The sequence below is a fragment of the Lepidochelys kempii genome, chromosome 8, assembly GCF_965140265.1.
Source record: "Lepidochelys kempii isolate rLepKem1 chromosome 8, rLepKem1.hap2, whole genome shotgun sequence".
Taxonomy (NCBI): domain Eukaryota; kingdom Metazoa; phylum Chordata; order Testudines; family Cheloniidae; genus Lepidochelys; species Lepidochelys kempii.
This window is the reverse complement of record NC_133263.1, coordinates 39,127,438-39,147,610: the sequence shown is the minus strand read 5'-3', so window position 1 is coordinate 39,147,610 and position 20,173 is coordinate 39,127,438. Positions and strand designations below refer to the sequence as shown.

The 20,173-nt window shown below is 45.4% G+C and overlaps 1 protein-coding gene across 3 annotated transcripts in view; it reads left to right on the top strand.

Annotated features, from left to right (window-relative positions):
• The first annotated feature begins 13,637 nt into the window (after positions 1-13,637).
• DIAPH1 (diaphanous related formin 1) overlaps positions 13,638-20,173 on the top strand; it is a 163,969-nt gene continuing 157,433 nt past the window's right edge. For 2 of the 3 annotated variants that reach the window (XM_073356163.1, XM_073356162.1), the window contains exon 1: positions 13,639-13,839. In XM_073356163.1, the coding sequence (XP_073212264.1) occupies positions 13,735-13,839 (105 nt within the window). In that variant the 5' untranslated portion in view covers positions 13,639-13,734. Of the gene's footprint in view, positions 13,840-20,173 lie in introns of all 3 variants that reach the window. The other variant, XM_073356164.1, reaches the window with a different exon arrangement.

Below are 20,173 nucleotides of genomic sequence, written 5' to 3'. Positions count from 1 at the left end.
GTCAGTGAAACGCCCATGGTAATCCACAAGCCCCTGCAACACCCTTCCTATTGATGTACTCTGTCACAAGGTGGTCTGGTGCCAAAACTGGAATATGTGCAATTTATTGTTCACCCCTCCACAGTTAGGGAAATCCATTTCTGCAAAGCCTTCCACTATTTCACACACATTTCCCAGAGTCACGGTCCTTCGTAGCAGGATGTGATTTATTGTCCTGCACACTTGCCCCAGTGGTCAACTTCCCCACTCCAAATTGATTCACAACCGACTGGTAGCAGTCTGGAGTCGCCAGGTTCCACACAGTGATTGCCACATGCTTCTCTACTGAGAGGGCAACTCTCCTTCTGGTGTCCTTGTGCTGCAGGTCTGGGGCAAGCTCTGCACACAGTTACAGGAAGGTGGCTTTCTGCATCCAAAAGTTCTGTAGCCACTGCTAGTCATCCCACGCTTGCATGACAATACGATCCCACCATTTAGTGCTTACTTCCTGAACCCAAAAGCGACGGTCTACCCTATGCAGCTGCTCTGTGAATGCCAAAAGCAATCTCAAGTTGCTCCTATCCATAGCATGCAGAATATCAGGCACCTGCGAGTCTTCTTCAGTTAGGAACTTCACGATTAACTGCACTGCCATCTGCGATGTCTTTATGACAGTTAACAGAGCATAGGAGAGCAGTGTGGTATCCATCCCCTCTCACAAAGAAACCGGGGTGCACACCAAAGAAGGGCTGTTGCAAAAATGCTGGGAAAGAAAGCTGGAAGCCCATGGAGTGCTGGGACAGAAAGCAATGCATCACGGGACATTTAACCTGGTCCCAAGATGTGCGGCGATCTGCTCCGTCTTGCCACAACACCTAGTGACAGAAGGCGTTGAGCTGGACTGTGAGATAGGTACCCACAGTGCATTGCTCACACTGTTGATAACGGTGCCCCAACTGTGGATGCAATCTGCCGACAGAAGGAGCAAGTGTGAACATGAAATTCCGAATTTTATTGTGTTGACTTTTGGGTGTTGACATCACTTTTGTCGACAAAAATTGGTAGTGTATACATGGCCTTAGAGATTAATCAAACAGTAGCCTGAGGCATCAAACCACTTTGATGAATGGAGCCAGTGTGCTTTCAGTAGCAGAGGAGACTCTGTCCTGGCTAGTTCTTCCAAGTGTTTTTTCCCCTTTCAACCAGCATCACTTTGGTCTTGCCAGGGTTGAGTTTGAGCCAGCGGCCCTTTAACCAGGAGCCAATCTCTTGTATGAATTCTGAGATCTCAGCAGTGCTGGTGGTTGCAGTAGTGGAGAAGGAGAAAGATAGTAGTTGAGTGTCATTGGCATATGCTCCGCCTGTGGAGTCTTAGTACAATATTTCTCCAAGTGATTTCTGTAGATATTGAAAATGGGGACAGGTATTCATCCCATTGAACATTTCAAGTTCTGTATACTCAAAAATCTAAACAGTAGAAGTAGTTGTAGAAACATTGTCAATGCTTCACCAGTGTTCCATGTACATAAACATGCTGTCTCACTCTCCAGCCAGCAGAAACGGTGACTGCAATCACTGAGAGTTTGGCTTCCTTTTTAAAGGGGATCCTTGTTTGGATGAGCATGTCCTGTGAGATAATGGATAACATCAATGAAATACAGAATAAGCAAAGAGGCAGTGTCTCGGTTATTAAAGAGAAGGTGACTCAGCCATGTTTGCTGAATGCATTTCATGGGGCTGTTTGAATGTTTTACTTTCAGTTCAGCAATGAAATACAACAAAAAAGGTTTAAATGAGTTTCGGGGTGTGAATGATTGTTTAAAAATTGCATATAATGCATAAAATGTGAAACAAAAAGGAAGGTTTACTTACCAGTATGGAATTCTCAGAATCTATTGCCTCTGCAGATCTAACTATGCTTTAGGACTCACCTGTTCTGTGCCAGGGAGAACCTATGATGGTGGAAAGTGGTATTAGAGGATTTACATCATGCATCCTCCAATCATTCTGGAACAAAGAACATGTATGAAAAACCTTGCCCCTTAATTGTTCCTTGGTTCCTCTTAGGACCTCGTTCTGAAAAGGGAAGGATAGCAGGATTCAGTTTGGAACTGAGGAGGCAATATATTCAGAGAAACACCTGTCACCTCTTTTCTCTCACAAAACTGCCTCTGCAGATCCCACTTTAGGAAATTAGTGAGCAGTCAGGGGGAGGCCTGAGAAGTGCTAATTAGAGATGGAAGCACTGCACTCCCACTGAGAGCATCTGATTCAGCTTCCAAACTGAGAGACTAACATTTCAGAAAAGTCTAAGGCAAACTCTAAGTATCCTATTAGCAGGCTTTAGGAACTGACGTTACTTAAACAAGCAATAGTGGCTGCCTTTCCTCTGATGGAATAAGCTCAGTCCTCCTGGCACTGATATGGCAGTTAGATCATAACAGCTGAATACACAACTTGACCTCAGACAGAAGTCACCTGATTCTTATGCTCCTTATGTCACAAACAGTGTGACTTGCAAATGTTATGGCTTCTCTACAACAACTGAAACTAGGGCTACGTCTACACTACACAGCTTTTAGTGACATGTCTATGTTGCCACAGCTTCACCGCTAAAAACTGTGCAGTGTAGCCGCTGTTTGTTGGCTCTCTTGCCAACAAAAAACTTCTATCCCCAACGAGCGGTGTTGGCATTGTTGTCAGGAGAGCGCTCCTGCCAACAACGCGCTATTCATACTGGCACTTGCTGGGTTATTTCAGGGTTATTTTTTTTAACATCGCTGAAAGACAAAAGTTTTGTCATTCAATTGCCAGTATAGACATAGCCTAGGATTTTTAGAGGTGCCTAAGGGATTTAGATGCCCCAATTTAAAGTACATTTTTAATGACTTGCCTATCCAACCTAGCATCTTTGGGAAGATCAAGCACTCCACCTAGTTAGAAAAGATTGGGAACTGCATAGACTTGAGAGATGGAATTCTATAACAATCTTGGGTATGGATACTGGAAAAAGGCTGCAAAACTACCTTTTCTTATTTGAAAAATGATACAAGGACTTCACATATTCTAGAAGTAATGGCCACTAGAAATGTAACCTTGAGGGAAAGATCATGGAGAGAACATTAGCTTAAACTCAAAAGAGCTTCCAAAAACTTGATCAGGATTAAATGCACATCTCACAACATTCTAGATCTATTAGTTGTTGCATACAAATTTAATAGCCCTTTAAAGAATCAGTTTATCAAGGTATGAGAGAGAGAGAGCAAGTTAAACTACAATGGCTGTGAGATGAACTATGCTCCTGGACAGAGAGTTGTATTGGGATTGTGTCAGATTGGTGTGGCCATACTGAATGAATGGTGAAAGCATAACGTGACATGACTTAAACATGGCTGCAGAGGATCTAGGGAGCAGGTTCCCTTTAAGCAAAAGCAAATTTTATAAAGAACTGTCAAAGTCTGCATGTACGATCGATATTGAACCTATTGGTCAGTAAATATGGGCCCATGCAAAAGTAAATATCACATGTAAGTTCCAGAATTGAGCACAGGTGGACCTTACAGCAAGGACATCACACAGGGAGCCAGAGTGAATGATTGATAAGTGAGTAAACGTGGGGTGATCTTCATTCAGTACCACCCCGCCATGCCCCTTTTAAAACACTAATTAGGTGAAAATTAGTAACCACACACCCACGGGGCATGCTTTTAAGACAAGTGACTCCTTTGAGGAAAAAGAACATAAGAATCAAGTGTCAAAGTCAGATTCAGGACTCACATAATTTGTCAGACCACTCTGTTTGTTAGCAAAGCGCTTTGCCAATGCACCCAGATATGTGAGCCCCCCTCTGAGGCTCACGCTAACTTATTTATACAGCTAAGCCAAAGCCAATTTAACATGAGAGACAAAAGGAAGCAGAAACTGACAAATATACATACATATCTTATTTGCATACTAACGTTTACCAATCTCCTAGCTCAGTAGGAGCTTGAAGTTAATTAATTTGAGGACCCATTGTCTCACACTCCTTAATGTTTCTCTTCCTGACAACTATATTTCAACAAACTCTTCAAGTAGCATTTCTTTAATGAATTATAATTTCAATATAACTCATTCTACTTTCACAATCCCTCCTTTTGGTCAAGCTATGCAATGACCAACAATGACTGGGTTCCACATAGCAATCGTTCTTCATCTCTTTGTTCATCAGTGATATTTAAAATCATCAAATTAGCACTCTGGTTTGGGGCAGCTATCTGTGTAGCATGCCTGACACAATTTTGGATACAACAGGAAAGTAACTGAAAACATACAAAAATTACTAGGATTCCAAACAGGAGAGTTAGGGTTCCCTGAAACAACCAGTTTCGTATGCCAGATAAATAGAAAAGGTTACTTAGCCACTTCCATAAAGAACTTGGCTCTTTGTGGGGAAGATATGCGATTTGTTCTAAGTGGCTAGCATGATCTATTACCTCATTGGTGTTGTCTGGTATATACACACAGCAGTCTTTTCCAATGAGAGCACAAGTCCCTCCTTTTGCCGCCAGCACTATGTCCAATGCCTGACGGTTTTGGAGGGCCATCTGTCCGATTGCCCCTGTTTCTTTGGCCAGGGCTCTTAAACTTTCTCCGGTTTCATTTGCCATTATTTCAACTACTGCTTGTAACCTTAGGAGCCTTTTTGCATGGTGTATTACTCCCCCTAATGATATGAAGGAACCACCAGTGGCCTCTTCCCAGGTTAAGGGGCTTATGTTATTTACATACCATTGGGCATCTGTTAAGTCCCTTCTTTTTCACCTGAAATTGCGGAGGCGTTCTCGAGGGAAGGTTCCTAGCACTCGGAATTGTGGGAAGAGTCAGGTGGGATAACAGATTCCTGACCAATTAGCTGGTAGTGCGGTATAAACTCTGGTCCCACACACCCAGTGATGGCCTATTAAGGCCGGGAAGGGTTGGTTGCACCCATTTGTCGTATAGGTGTTTGCAAAGGAGGAGGAGTATCCCCCAAAGGGTACAGGGTAATTGTCCTTACGAGGAGTGGTGTTATTTGCATGACTGTAGGGGGAACATGAGATTGATTTCTCTGTTTGAATTCATATCTCCATACCCAGCCTGCCACTTTTTAGTTTTGTTTGAATAATCCCGTACACCCTTGGCCACAATATGCTGACGGCAACAGCTTTTCCCCAGATCCAGCCCTGTCCCATTACACACCCAACACCAATGACCTTTTCCCTCCACCACACTTATCCATTTAGATGCATTTATTCCCACTGCTTCCCAAGTGTCATTGCTGTTCCATATTTTGTTAAACGGACGAGGCCCTCCAGTGAGGTCTGGGGACTTGAGTGGGATAGCCAGGACAGGAACACCAGTTTGAGAGTGGGCTGGGATGTGGCTGCAGACCCAGCAATTAGAAATATTAAGGGTCTGAGCTATCCGCACCTGCTGCTGGATAAAAGAATTGTCATTGTGGTCTCCCCAGATCGTAAGATACCAGCAGTCGAGGAACGGCGTCTGCTTCTGCCAACCCTTACAAGAGCATAGATTGTAAGATATTGCAGACTGTTCCTCTATGTCTTCTTATGGAGTCAAAATTGACTCTGCGTCATCCTGAGGTGATGATTGGTTCTCTGGGGATGGTGCCTTCTTATACTGTGAAGCATGTATCCACGCTGTGATGCCAGATAGTTTAACAGCTGTCTGTGTAGTTAGCAGTACCTGATGAGGACCTTCCACCGGGGCTCCAAGGCATGCTTTCGATGATGGCGCCGTACGTAGACCCAATCACCTGACTCGAGGTTGTGGCAAGCGTCGGAGGTGGGTTCCGTGGGCCAGGCGGCTTGAACCTGTGAATGGAAGTGACTTACAGCTTGCATTAGTCCCTTGCAATACTGAAGGAGCGCACTGTGAGTCAAGTTCAAATCTGGAATGGGAGTAATGGTAGTCATAGCTCTCATAGGGCGTCCCATAACAATTTCAAAGGGACTTAATTTATGCCTTTGGGATGGAGTGGATTTCAAGTCCATAAGGGCTAATGGTAAGGCTACTGGCCAGCTTAATCCTGCAGAGTCACAAATTTTAGCAAGCTTATTCTTAAGTACACCATTTTGTCTTTCAACTGCACCTGCACTCTGTGAGTGGTAGGGACAGTGCAACAGGTGTTTGATATGCAATATACGGTCCAGGTGTTGAACAAGTTGTCCAGTAAAATGTGTACCCTGATCACTGGACAGAGTAGCAGGAATTCCCTTGGCAGGTATAATATGATTTAATGAACATTTGGCAACAGACAGTGAGTCAGCCTTGCGACAAGGAAAGGCTTCAATCCAACCAGAGAATAAACATACCATAACCAATATAAATTCATATTGTTGACACTTAGGCATTTGTACAAAATCAAGTTGCCAATGCAAGAATGGTGCTTGAGGCAGGCCCCGGAACCTCTGGGCCACTTTTACAGGTTTACCAATATTATGGCTTTGGCAAATGGTACAGGCTGCACAGTGGCGGGCTACAAAAGAGCTAAAATGGGGGGGCCCCACCATCCTGTCTTAGTTATAGCAGAGACCATCCCCTCCTTTCCGACATGCAAAACACTGTGTAGCAGGGTGGCCAGAGACGGGTAGAGTGAAAAGGGAGCTACAAAGGCGCCAGTAGGCGAGCGCCAAAAAGAATCGGGATGTAGAGAGCAACCTTGGGCAACCCAGGATTCTTTCTCGGTTTCTGGGGCAGAGTCTTGGAGCGGGGTGAGGTCAGTGAGGGACAAGGAGGGTAAGAGGAGAGCGGAGAGCAAGGGAATCAGACATTTTGACTAGGCGTGCTGCAGCAGCCACAGCACGCAGGCAGGGGGGTAAGCCTTGGGCAACAGCGTCTAAAGTGGCAGAGAAATAAGCCACTGGGCAGTTCTTTTCTCTGTGCATCTGAGTGAGAACTTCAAGTGCACACCTAGATTGTTCATGGCAGAAAAGGGTAAAAGGCTTAGAATAGTCAGGCAGCCCTAAGGCAGGGGCAGAAGCCATACCCTGTTTGAGGGAAACAAAGGCAGAATTGGCCTCAGGGGGCCATGGCATGGGGTCAGGCACAGAGAATCAAGTGAGTTCCTGGAGAGGTTTTGCAAGGGAGGCATATTGGGGAATCCATTGTCTGCAAAATCCAGCCATGCCTAAAAACTTCCGGACCTGGCGTGGGGAGCGGGGTCGGAGAAAGCTAATGATAGCTTGGTCGCGGGTGGGAGAAAGTGCACGGGAACCCTGGGAGAGGAGAAAGCCAAGGTATGTGACAGAAGCTTGACAGAGTTGTAGTTTAGAGCAAGAAGCTTTGTGATCCTTATTTGCTAGGGCAGTAAGGAGCACTAAAGAGTCAGTTTCAGAGGCAGACAATGAAGGGGAACAGAGGAGTAGATCATCTACATATTGGACTAGTGTGGACCTGGACGGGAAAACAAGGTCAGCAAGGTCTTGGGCTAATGCTTGGGAAAAATATGACAGGCTTTCAGTATACCCCTGGGGCAGTGAGGTCCATGTGTACTGTTGTCCCTTGTAAGAAAAGGCAAACAGGAACTGGGAGTCAGGGTGAACCGGGACAGAAAAGAAAGCAGAGCACAAATCAACAACAGTAAAATGAGTTGCATCTGGTGGGATAGAAACCAGAATCTTTGAGAGGGGCAAGTTGTGATTCTGTCCATCTATGATTTGCCTCTTCCCACCACTGCATGAAACAATCAACCTCTTCTTGCAGTGGGGGAGGTTTAGGTTGGATATTAGGAAAAACTTTTTCACTAGGAGGGTGGTGAAACACTGGAATGCGTTACTTAGGAAGGTGGTGGAATCTCCTTCCTTAGACATTTTTAAGGTCAGGCTTGCCAAAGCCCTGGCTGGGATAATTTAGTTGGGGATTGGTCCTGCTTTGAGCAGGGGGTTGGACTAGATGACCTCCTGAGGTCCCTTCCAACCCTGATATTCTATGATTCTTTTGCCAATTTAGTTTTAGGTTGGCCGAGTTTGTCTTTTAAGACGTCTACTTGGTCTTTGTCCCAAGATCCTAACAGTGGCCACTGAATTTTGGGATTCTCCTGAGTTAGCCTAGACCATTTTTCCAGAAATTTACAGGAGTCCGGACTCTTCCTAAAATACATAAAATGAGTCGGCGTTCCTTTAGGGAACTGTCCCGACTTAAACATCTGGTTACCCATACAGGAGGACTTTACACACCAATCACACAAGAAGGAAAGTCGGGTTCGTCAGAGCGATGCCCGGTGCAACACACAAAAGGAGCCCACAGGCTACTGCCTCAATTGCCCTTGCTTTCACACCAAGCGTTTTACCCAAGGCGTGGTGTGGCTCCGATGGTGCAGATTTCACTCATTCAGACCATGGGGACAGGAACCCTTTGGTCAGCCAATCCCCGGATGGAGACGGCGCCCAGACTCAAACACACCACAGGGAGAACGGATAGACACAGAGACAAGACAGTCCTCAGTCCCGACAAAACACAGAAATAATTACCTGACCAGATTCCTGATGTCAGATCCTGGGATCCCTACCAGAACAGAGTGGGAACCAACATGTTCGATGGCGTAGACTTCACTGTGGTCATGCACCCTTCCATTCTGGCGGAGGACCGCTCGGGCCAAATGCCCAAGTGCCAGCTTGCCACAGCTGTCCTAAGAACAGTCAGGAGTCACACAGCCCCAGTGAAGAAGGTTGCCATCTCAGTGGAACCTCCAAATTGTCGAAGTCAGATTCAGCACTCACATAATTTGTCAGACCACTCTGTTTATTAGCAAAGCGCTTTGCCAATGCACCCAGATATGTGAGCCCCTCTCTGAGCCTCAAGCTAACTTATTTATTCAGCTAAGCCAAAGCCAATTTAACATAAGAGACAAAAGGAAGCAGAAACTGACAAATATACATACATATCTTATTTGCATACTAACGTTTACCAATCTCCTAGCTCAGTAGGAGCTTGAAGTTAATTAATTTGAGGACCCATTGTCTCACACTCCTTAATGTTTCTCTTCCTGACAACTATATTTCAACAAACCCTTCAAGTAGCATTTCTTTAATTAATTATAATTTCAATATAATTCATTCTACTTTCACACAAGCAAAGTAAATTACTGTGGTTGGGATTCCTTAATTGATGCTTGAAGAAGCAATGCTGCCAGACAGAGTAGCCAAAACTCTGCCCCGTGGCCTTGAGTAGGACTGTGAACCAGAGGGGTCTCAAGGCAACTAAGGCCTTGCTTCAAGGGAATCCGAGACAGACCAGAGGGCTGAGAAGAACAGACCAGGAGAGAAGACGCTGTCTGTAAAATTGGTAACCACCTTCTCTGTTTGCCAAGCAGGAACTGCGTGAGGCTAGCGCAGGGCCTGTTTGTGTATGTTTGTGAAAGAGAGACTTGCTAAGAGGAATGTGTAGCTCTTAATGTCTAACATAGGAGTTATGTACTTAATATAACCCTTTACCGCTTGTGTAATTCCTTCTCAATAAACTGCTGTGTATTGCAGATAATTACTGTGGACCTTTTTCACTGGTATGACAGTAATCTGCTCCACCGGGAGCCAGTAAAGATCCATTTCAGGGGTAGTAGCACTGTTGTCAACAAGTTGTAGCAAAAAAATAATGGAAGCACTTTACTTTTGATCATCTCAAACACTTTTTTTCATATATATTAAACTCCAATCATACATTCAGTGTCAATGTTGAAGTTACAGTCCAGTGATCTCTGGCTCCCCTGTTTAAAAATCAAGCGCTCCTGGGAATATGTACACTTCAGAATTAACTTAATAGTAGGGACTTTTCTTTTTGTTCCACACAGACTTGTTTATATTGGGGCCTACCAAAACGGGCACATATTAATTCACAAGGACACTGCTTCCTTAGAGACCCATTAAAAGCAAAATGTCTGATATTACAACACTGGAAATGCCTTACGCTTCCCAAGATAGGCATAAAAATGATCCCTGTAGACTAAAATACACAGCAGGGCTCAAAACAGTAGCATATAAAAGAAGGGAAGAGTTCCACAAATGTGATGACATTTGGTCTTTATTTTTAGAGTGATCTGACAAGTCTTTCCAGGAAGGTGATGTGTATGGGCAGATCTCTGGATGGGTCTGATGAAATACTTATAGACTGAGGATAGTGTTGTATAATGACAATTTCCTGGCTCTGCATGGCATTTCTTCTCATTGGTACGCTGTTCTGAGTGCCATCTTTCCCTCACTTCCTATAGCTCATTTCTATTTTCTCTCTGCTTTGGCCCTTTTTCTTTGAGATTTCTTACATCATAAAGCAGTGAACAAATCATAGAAGATCAGGGTTGGAAGGGACCTCAGGAGGTCATCTAGTCCAACCCCCTGCTCAAAGCAGGACCAATCCCCAACAAAATCATCCCAGCCAGGGCTTTGTCAAGCCTGACCTTAAAAACTTCTAAGGAAGGAGATTCCACCACCTCCCTAGGTAACCCATTCCAGTGTTTCACCATCCTCCTAGTGAAAAAGTTTTTCCTAATATCCAACCTAAACCTCCCCCACTGCAACTTGTGACCATTACTCCTCATTCTGTCATCCACCACCACTGAGAACAGTCTAGATCCATCCTCTTTGGAACCCCCTTTCAGGTACTTGAAAGCAGCTATCAAATCCCCCCTCATTCTTCTCTTCCACAGACTAAACAATCCCAGTTCCCTCAACCTCTCCTCATAAGTCACGTGTTCCAGTCCCCTAATCATTTTTGTTGCAATCTGCTGGACGCTTTCCAATTTTTCCACATCTTTCTTGTAGTGTATGTAAAATATCAGTGTATGAGATTATGAATATGGCTCTGTTGTGTTTATCTTTTGTATTCTTATTTCATTGTTTTCCTTCATACAATAATAAATAATCAGAATAGGTTAGATAACATGATTAACATTGTAAAGGAGTGGACAAATTCTAGGAATGTTTCCACTTCAAAGCATAAGAATGCCTGGTGGAAGGTTTCCTGGATTGCAGCAGAACCTGTTCAGCCTCTTCGTAGAAAAGAAAAGGCTCAGCAGCTAGCAGCCCTCTCCTGCTGAATTTTTCTGACCATCCTAAGTAGAAAGAGGGAAGGATGGAAATGCACAGAGCCTATTGGCAACTTCTGGACTGTGCACCCAGGCTCTGCACCTTCATTCCAGTACCTTGAATGTTGTTTGTTGGTAAAGAAACACCAAGTTTGTACTAATTTGTAAGATACTAAAAGCTATATGTGCAGACATCACTGAACGCTGCCCTTGAAAGGAGGGTGCTGTGTACTATGGTACCCTAGTAATCCATAAAAGTTTAAACTTTGTAAGGGCCCTGTCAAGGTTCCTCCCCCACTCTGAACTCTAGGGTACAGATGTGGGGACCTGCATGAAAAACCTCCTAAGCTTATCTTTACAGCTTAGGTCAAAACTTCCCCAAGGTACAAAATATTCCACCCGTTGTCCTTGGACTGGCCGCTACCACCACCAAACTAATACTGGTTACTGGGGAAGAGCTGTTTGGACGCGTCCTTCCCCCCAAAATACTTCCCAAAACCTTACACCCCACTTCCTGGACAAGGTTTGGTAAAAAGCCTCACCAATTTGCCTAGGTGACTACAGACCCAGACCCTTGGATCTTAAGAACAATGAACAATCCTCCCAACACTTGCACCCCCCCTTTCCTGGGAAATGTTGGAATAAAAGCCTCACCAATTTGCATAGGTGACCACAGACCCAAACCCTTGGATCTGAGAATAATGAAAAAGCATTCAGTTTTTTACAAGAAGACTTTTAATAAAAAATAGAAGTAAATAGAAATAAAGAAATCCCCCCTGTAAAATCAGGATGGTAGATATCTAACAGGGTAATTAGATTCAAAAACATAGAGAACCCCTCTAGGCAAAACCTTAAGTTACAAAAAAGATACACAGACAGAAATAGTTATTCTATTCAGCACAATTCTTTTCTCAGCCATTTAAAGAAATCATAATCTAACACATACCTAGCTAGATTACTTACTAAAAGTTCTAAGACTCCATTCCTGGTCTATCCCCGGTAAAGACCAGCATATAGACAGACACAGACCCTTTGTTTCTCTCCCTCCTCCCAGCTTTTGAAAGTATCTTGTCTCCTCATTGGTCATTTTGGTCAGGTGCCAGCGAGGTTACCTTTAGCTTCTTAACCCTTTACAGGTGAGAGGAGCTTTCCCCTGGCCAGGAGGGATTTCAAAGGGGTTTACCCTTCCCTTTATATTTATGACAGGCCCTTTCTTTTGTTTCGCTGCTGTTAAAATGCCAGTAGTAAGAACAGTGACTGGATGAGAGAGAGATGAATCTGATACCTGGTTGTTTTTCTTCTCTGAGTAATTGGAGACTTGCAAGAATGATTTATACCTTCATTTCAGTGATAACTTGTTTTTATGTTCTATGAATGGGTTTATGGGGGAAGTTAGTTAATATACACTTACACAGTGTTGTTTTCTAATGTTGAAGATAAGCTGTTTTTCAGTCTTGGAATCATTGTCAGGGTGGTTTCCTTAGGGAAAAAAGGGAAGGGGAGCTGAGCCCTCAGTCTGGTGTCTTCCTTGATTTTTCATAATTGTAGTGGCAAGAAATGCATTTCAGCAACCTTAATGCTGTTTAAATTAAATTCCTTGAGAACTTCCTTGACATTTTTTAAAAAGAAAATCTCAAAAGTGGTTGGGTGGGTAGTGCTGAGTGGGGGAAATCGCTGCCCAAGTTCTGGGAAATCTTCAGCAGTGGGACTCTTTGTCCCCCTAACAGTTATATGGATTCATCAGCCCAGAAATCTGGGCAGCTTGCCCAGGCCCTGGCTCTGAAAGATGAAGTTATAACTCGGTCAAGTTAGTCTGTACACTGGGCGGTTAGCCCTTCCCCTTAGGATACAGGTGGCAGACCTTGCACTGTGGGGAGTGGGCCCCTGAAAATAACAGATGAGAAGCAGATCTGCTGGCCAGCAATGAAGGAGATAACCCAATAGGAGATAACCTTTTTGGTTTCATATCTGGTTGGGCTTCCTGGTTTTGGAGCACACAGCCATGGATATTTTGATTCACTTACTATGGGCTAGTCACTGATTCATTATCAGGTTGGTTTGGGTTTTCATCCCATAAAACTTAGTCTCTAAAAAGCCTTCAAATCAGAAAATTGCATGGGAACTTTCCTGGGGATGCGGAGCAGGTACACTTGGGCCCCTCCTGGGTTTGGTAGTTCTTACACAGGCACTGCTTCTCCAGTCTGGTCCAATCTAACTGAAGGCAGCGATGGGGCACCGCAGAGCTCTGTACCCTCTTGCTCCAGCAGCCAGCTGTGCCCCAGCAGCAGGTGTGGCGGGGCAGTGCCTTCAGCAGACACGACATCTGCCACCAGCGCTGCAGCAACACGCCAGAGGAGCGCCGCTGACTGCTCCCTCCCTCGGGAACAGATGGGCGGGGCAGGTTCCTCCAGCGAGGCCGGTCTCGGAGCCGAGAGCTGCGCCGCCCGCTCTAGCCGGCAGGTGACGCTGTTTCGGGTGTTGTCGCGGGCAGAGGGAAGGGAAGTGGCGTTTCTCGGAGCTTGTAGCCGCTGCCCCAGGAGGCCGGAAGCGGAAGTTTCGCCTCATGAATATTCCGCTCCCTATTGTGTATGCTAATTAGATGTTGCATGCGGAATGAGGCGGGCGGGGCCGGACGCGGCAGCGGTGCGGGGCGGTTGGGCAGCGCGGGCTCCGGGGCCTGAGGAGCCGGCGGCGCCATGGAGGGCGGTGGAGGTTCGGGGCGCAGTGGCCGGGACAAGAAGAAGGGGAAGGGCCCGGAGGAGGCTGCGGGGTCCGGGGACCCCGGCAAGTCCAAGAAATTCGTGAGTAGGGGGGCACACACACCCCGTGCGGGCACGCGCCGCCCCCGCGCGCGGCCCCGCCATGCTGCGCCGGCTCCCCGGCCCTCACCTGCGCTGCGCGTGTACCTGGCGCACCTGCTCGCGGCGCGGGCGGCTAGCCCCAAAGCTGGGATTGCCATAGCGGAGTAAAGGTCCCGCAGCCTGTTAGCAGCCGCCTCGTGCGAGCTTAGCCAGAGCAGGCAGCGTCTTCCTGTCCCTGGCTGGCGCTTAGCCGGAGCCCTGCAGCCTGTGGATCGCGGGCCCGGGGCAGGATCTGCTCGCCCTTACCAAACCATCGTGTGCCCGCTACCGTGGGGAGCTGGCAAACCCATGGCTGCCCTCCTTCCGGGTAGAGAGTTAGCCTTGGGGCACGGCCAGTGGCGGGCGCAACGGGGGGGTTAACAAGAGGTGTCCTCTTTTCCTGGGATGGGGTGGCTTATTCAACCTTGCTCCCCTCCCTGGACAGAAATTTCCTAACATCTCGTCCTACTGCCTTCAGTCTCCTTCCCATGAATTGCAGCCAGTGTTGAGTTTCCAGTGACCTCAGTCAGCTCTCTCGCTTTCCAGTTCATTTCACTCCACCCTTGTAGTTTATCTAGCTCTGGTGTGTTCCTCTGATTTGTGAGAGTATGTTATTCTGTAGAATTGGAGGCAGAGCTGCCTGTGGGACTGTAATAGTTTCTTCCCATCCTGGCCTACTTGACACATTTTGGATAACCACATGTTACTGTATGCTGAAATAAATTGGTTTGAATTTGTTTTGATTTTGGAGGAGTGGAGTTGAGCAAAACACTGTGTTTCTTCCAGGGATATTGTGCTTTACTATTTCCCTGCTGAAAACTCAGTTTCCAATTTCTTAGGTCTGAGGAAAATCTGTCATTGGTGGGGAAACTCTGACAGTGGGCCGAACTGATCTGGATTTTGTATAGTAAAGCATGCAATCTGTTTGACCTTTTTGCTTTATTGTGAAATGTCATCTGCCCAGGCTTGACCAGTGGGACAGCAGCATCCTGTGTGACCACGTGGAAAAGCTTCTCTTACAGTAGGCAAGCTACGTAGATCCAGCAAAATTTTAATTGAAGTTCATTTCTATTAGGGAAGGGGTGTCTGTGTGTAAAATCAAAATGTTGTCTGAACCCCTCCAAATTTGGGCTGGGGAGAAAATTCCAACTGTTTTTTTTAGACTTTGTCTTTACTACCAAAAAAAAAAAAAAAAAGAGTGTGCTCTTGAGTTAGTGAACTAGAGTTAAGAATGCACATTTTTTTGGTAGTGGTAGTGAAGACAAGAACTTAGTGGAAGGCATTAGGTAACTGCTCTATTAGCAGCGTGCTATATCAGGTTGCTTGGATCTTCCTGGGTCCCTTTCCTGTTCATGGCATGTAAGTAACTCCACAAGGAATCTCAGTTTAAATTAGGTTTTTATTACAGGCCCTTTGGAGTCCTGTGTGCTGCAGACTAAGGTCTCTTACTGGTGATTGTTTTTTTCCAGTTATGAGGTGCTGCTAATCCGTTCAGTAGTACATACCTTTCTCTGCTGTAGGCAGGTTCTGATGGCAAATCCCAAGAGAGATGTGGATTAGCAGAAGGAGCTCTTGGGAAAAGAGATCATTGGGGCTGCTGTTAATCCCATGGCTCCTGAAATCCTGTGTGCTTGCAAGAAGCAGAGTATCCCCAAAGGGTGAGAGTTGGAGAGAAGGGAGGACAGGGTGATGTTTGATGTGCAGTGCCTATAGATTTCATACCATGCTTAAGGCATTGCATGTACTGGGGCCTTTATTGAGAGGTGGATATCTAATGTTTAGGGGTTTTGGAAAGTGCCAGCGTGTTGGATGCAGGCTTCTTCCTTCCCTAGCATGCTGTATTTCTTAAATTTGGAATGAAACTAATTTCCATTTAAAGAACCATGGTGGGAGTGTCCAGTACTGATCACAGAGGAGTTGCCATTATTGCTGAAACATTCTGTATTATCATCTGCAGGTAAATTTAGATATGAGTAGGGCTTCATGGTGCACTTGCCAAACTGCAATAGACAGTGGAATTGTGATGAATGCACTCCTGCTTGGCAGTACACATTTTGCTCTCTAACCGCATAAACGAAATGAGAGGGAAACACCGATCACAGAAGTGCTCTTTGCTATGAAAAAGGGGGAAGCAAAGTGCCAGTATGCCTTCAGGCTGACGGTGGAAAGGAGTGTAGGGCAGTGGTTTTCAAACTGTGAGTTGTGGAATGTAAGGCACTAGGTCGCAGCGGCTCTCATCAGCACTGCTGACTGAGCCGTTAAAAGTCCTGTCGGTGGTGCTGCCTGGCTAAGGCAGGCTAGTCCCTACCTGTTCTGACACTGTGCTGCACCCCGGAAGTGACCAGCAGCAGGTCTGGCTCCTAGGCCGCTTGTGGGGGGTGGAGAGGGAGGGGCATGGGGCTGCATGCGCTGTCCCGAGCACTGGCTCCACACTCACATAGGCCAGGAACCGGCCAATGGGAGCTGGGGCGGCAGGTGGTGCCTGTGGGTGAGAGCCGTGTGGAACCGCTTGTGTGCCTCCATCTAGGAGCTGGACCTGCTGCTGGCTGCTTCTGGGGCACAGCATGGTCCGCGGTGCCAGGACAGGCTGGAAGCCTGCCTTAGCACAACCACTGACCGGGAGCCGCCCAAGGTGAGCCCAAGCCCCTGTCACAGCCCTGAGCTCCCCCAAACCTGGAGCCCCTTCCTGCACCCCAAGCCCCTCATCCCCGGCCCCACCCTGCAGCCTTCACCCCCGCACCCCAACCCACTGTTGCAGCCCTGAGCCCCTCCCACACCCCAAACCCCTCATTCCCAGTTCCGTTGGGTGGTGGGCACGAACAATTTTCTTAAAGTGGGTTACCAGAAAAAAAGTTTGAAAACCACTGGTGTAGGGCAATACCCTCACCTCACCTCACCTCTGGAGTGCTTCTGGGTCCTTTGCTGTTTGCTTGCCACTAAGCAAATGCTGTCCTTTTACCCTGTTGGGTGGCCCTCAGTTTTGTCAGTGGGTTTAATTCTTTGTGGTTAGGTGTCAAGTGAGTTTGTGGTGTGGGTATGAGCTAGGATTGTGATATCAGAGAAAAGATGATATCACAGACCCCCGTCTGTAGTAGGTATTGGCTGCTGCTGGATGCAATGAAGTCGTATTAGATGGGTTAGAGGTTTGTTCTGGCATAGCAGATTCTGTCTGTAGAAGGATGAAGCCAAGTTGGGGGTGATTCAGACAAGAGCAACCAGAATGAATAAGGGGCTAGAGGGGCTGACTTGAGGAAAAATTAGGAGCCTGTAGTTCAGCTTGGCCAAGTGACAACAAGGTGGGGGAACGGTCTACAAGATTATGAAGGGTGTAAGAAGAAAGTATGAACTGTGGTTTGGTATGGAGAGAATACAAAGAACACAGCTCAAAAATGCATACAAAACCAAACTCCCTCCCCTTGCTAACACAACTTGAGATATTTAAACTGGAAAACCTTTTAAAATCTAATTAATTTTTCATTTATGTATATTGAAATATGTAAAATCTCCTTTTTAGGAATTAAAACAAAAACCCAGCTCTCTCCCTTTTTAAGAAAAGACAAAAGAAGGCTGAATATCAGGAAACATTTGTGAATGATAAGATCTTCTAGTCTGTGAAATAGTCTCTTAAGGGGAATATTGTGAAACCCCCATTGCTGGGGGCCAGGTACATTGGGACTAAGTATCAGAGTGGTAGCCGTGTTAGTCTGTATCCACAAAAACAAAGAGGAGTCTGGTGGCACCTTAAAGATTAACAGATTTATTTGGGCATAAGCTTTCATGGGTAAAAAACCCACTTCTTCAGAGGTTTGACTCCATGCATCTGAAGAAGTGGGTTTTTTACCCATGAAAGTTCATGCCCAAATAAATCTGTTAATCTTTATGGTGCCACCGGACTCCTCATTGTTTACACTGGGACTGTTGCCCAGGAGAAAATAGAGTAGGGAACAGTTCTGAACTGGCCTTTGAAGAAAGATGGGTGTTGGTTGGAAGCACAAATAGACTTAAATGCTCTAATAGCTTTTTTGCTTTTTATGATTAGGGGATCTCCTCACCTTACCTACAGATCTAGGATAATTGTGTGTCAGGAGAACTGGATTACTTCTTTCAATCTCTATGTTGCGGCCAGCAAGATCCCCTGTCTCTGGGAGTTGATGATGCCGCAGCTCAGAGTGGAGTGAGCAGATAGAAATACTAGCTAGTCTATAAAGCAGATTGCTAGGCCACTGTTAGTTTCGTCCTACATTATTATCGTCCTAAAGTAATTTTATTAGCCATAAAAGCAGGCTTTTTAGAGTGCTTTGGAATCAGCAAAACTCAACATCTGTGCCATAGTAATGCTCAGATCTGTGGCATGTAATCGTTTTTGCTGAAACTTCCAAGTAAAAAAGCAAGCAAACAAAAAGAAACACATTTTTGTTGAATTTTTCAAATGAAAAAGAATGAAACAGCCACTACAATATTCCTTTTGTTCATTTTGGTATTACAATTGCTAAAAATCTCGACTTTGGAACGTGTTTGAATTTAATGATGCCTTCAGATTTACAGTGTGTTGCATAATTTTTCACTGACTGTCTTTAACAGCAGGGAAGAGGAAGAGTTGGAGGTGCAGGCAATTGGGACTGTTGACACACAAAGGGCAGGAGACCATTTGCTTTTGATACTCAAGAGGTAGCTGAAAAGTTTTGCTGCTTGGAAGAGGGTGCATCTCCTATTTCCCTCCCTCTTCTCCGCAGTGGTAGTGGTAACTTAACATTTTTGTCAAGGGCTTGAGCTCCTACTTTCCAGCTCCATCAGTTCTAGTCAGGAACCGGCTGCTGCCTCAACTCCCTCCCTCCTGCTAACACTGAACTCATATTATCTGGACACTTCTGCTATTGTGACTCAGCAGTAACATAGTTAAATTATCCACTTACATTGTCACTACTTTTGAGTTGTGACCCCATTGACATGTTTTCTGACTGCTCTTTCAGCATCAACTTTGGTAGTTTCTCAACTTCCCTTCTTCTCACTTGATGTTCAATGGGGCTCTGCCTTTGGGCCCTTCCTAGTCTTTCTCGACAACTTGTCCTGGAGTAACCACATCTACATGGAAGTATCTTTGTATACTGATAACTCACAAATCTCTCTCTTCAAAACTTACCCGTCTCCCACGGCTTAGTTTTGCACGTGTATTTGATAGTATTTCAGAGAGACAATCGTGGCTGTCTGGATGCCAGCTCAGCATAAATATGGCCCAAACTGACTGCCCATATTTTTCTTTGCAAACCTTCTCTGCTTCTGCCACCATCAAACTTCTTGCTCCTTGGCCTCCCCTGTGACTTCTCCCTCTTCTGTTTCCCACCCATCGAGGCTGTTACCAAGTCTTCCTCCTCAACATCCAAATTCTAACCTTTCTTTCCTGTCTCAGTGACTAAAATACTTATCTATTCCCTAGTCATCTCCAAAATTCTTTACTGCAGCCTTCTCCTTGTTGGCTTCATGGGTTCCTCTGTTGCTCCATTCTATCCAAAGTGCAGCTGCTATAATTATCTTCTTTGTCCATTGATCAAAAGAAATGTAGGGGGTCAGACATGAGAAGTTCAGTTTACACTAAGAAACTGAATCATAGTTGGAAGTTGACTGTTCCTGAAAAAGGCTTAACTGCTAGCGTAGAGCAGATGATAAATTCTCCTCATGAAGTCCCTTCACTGATTTCCCCCCTTGCCTATCCTATTACTTTTGCTCACTTTCAAAAACACTTTCTTGTCATTTTTGCCTTGGCCTACATCTCAGTTCTTGTTTCTTGTTGTTACCCACTTCACTTGGCCAATGATACCTGTTTCACTCTCCCCTTTATTTCTTTCTCCCATTTCTTTCATCATTCCTTCTTTTATAATGGGGTCCTAATTGGTGTCTGCTATAGACCACCAAATTGCACTAGGAAATGGGATGACTGCTTCCTTATGCACCTATCTACAATATGTAGGGGAAAAAAGCTGCATGATCATGGGGGGCTTCATTTTGAGTGGCATGCTGGAGGTCTCATGCTACCAGTACTAAAACATCCTTAGAATTTCTAAACATAATAGAGGACAATTTCATAATTCAAAAAGTGTTGCAGCCAGCACAGGGAATTCTATATTAGACTTTCTCCTAACAGATAAAGAGGAACTGACCATTAATTTTTAATTCTGTGATATCTTAGATACAAATGATCATGACTTGATCACGTTTATAATGTGCAAGCAAACTAAAGTCCAGACCAGTAATATATATACTTGATGCTTCAATACGGTCAGTTTCACAAGCTAAAACA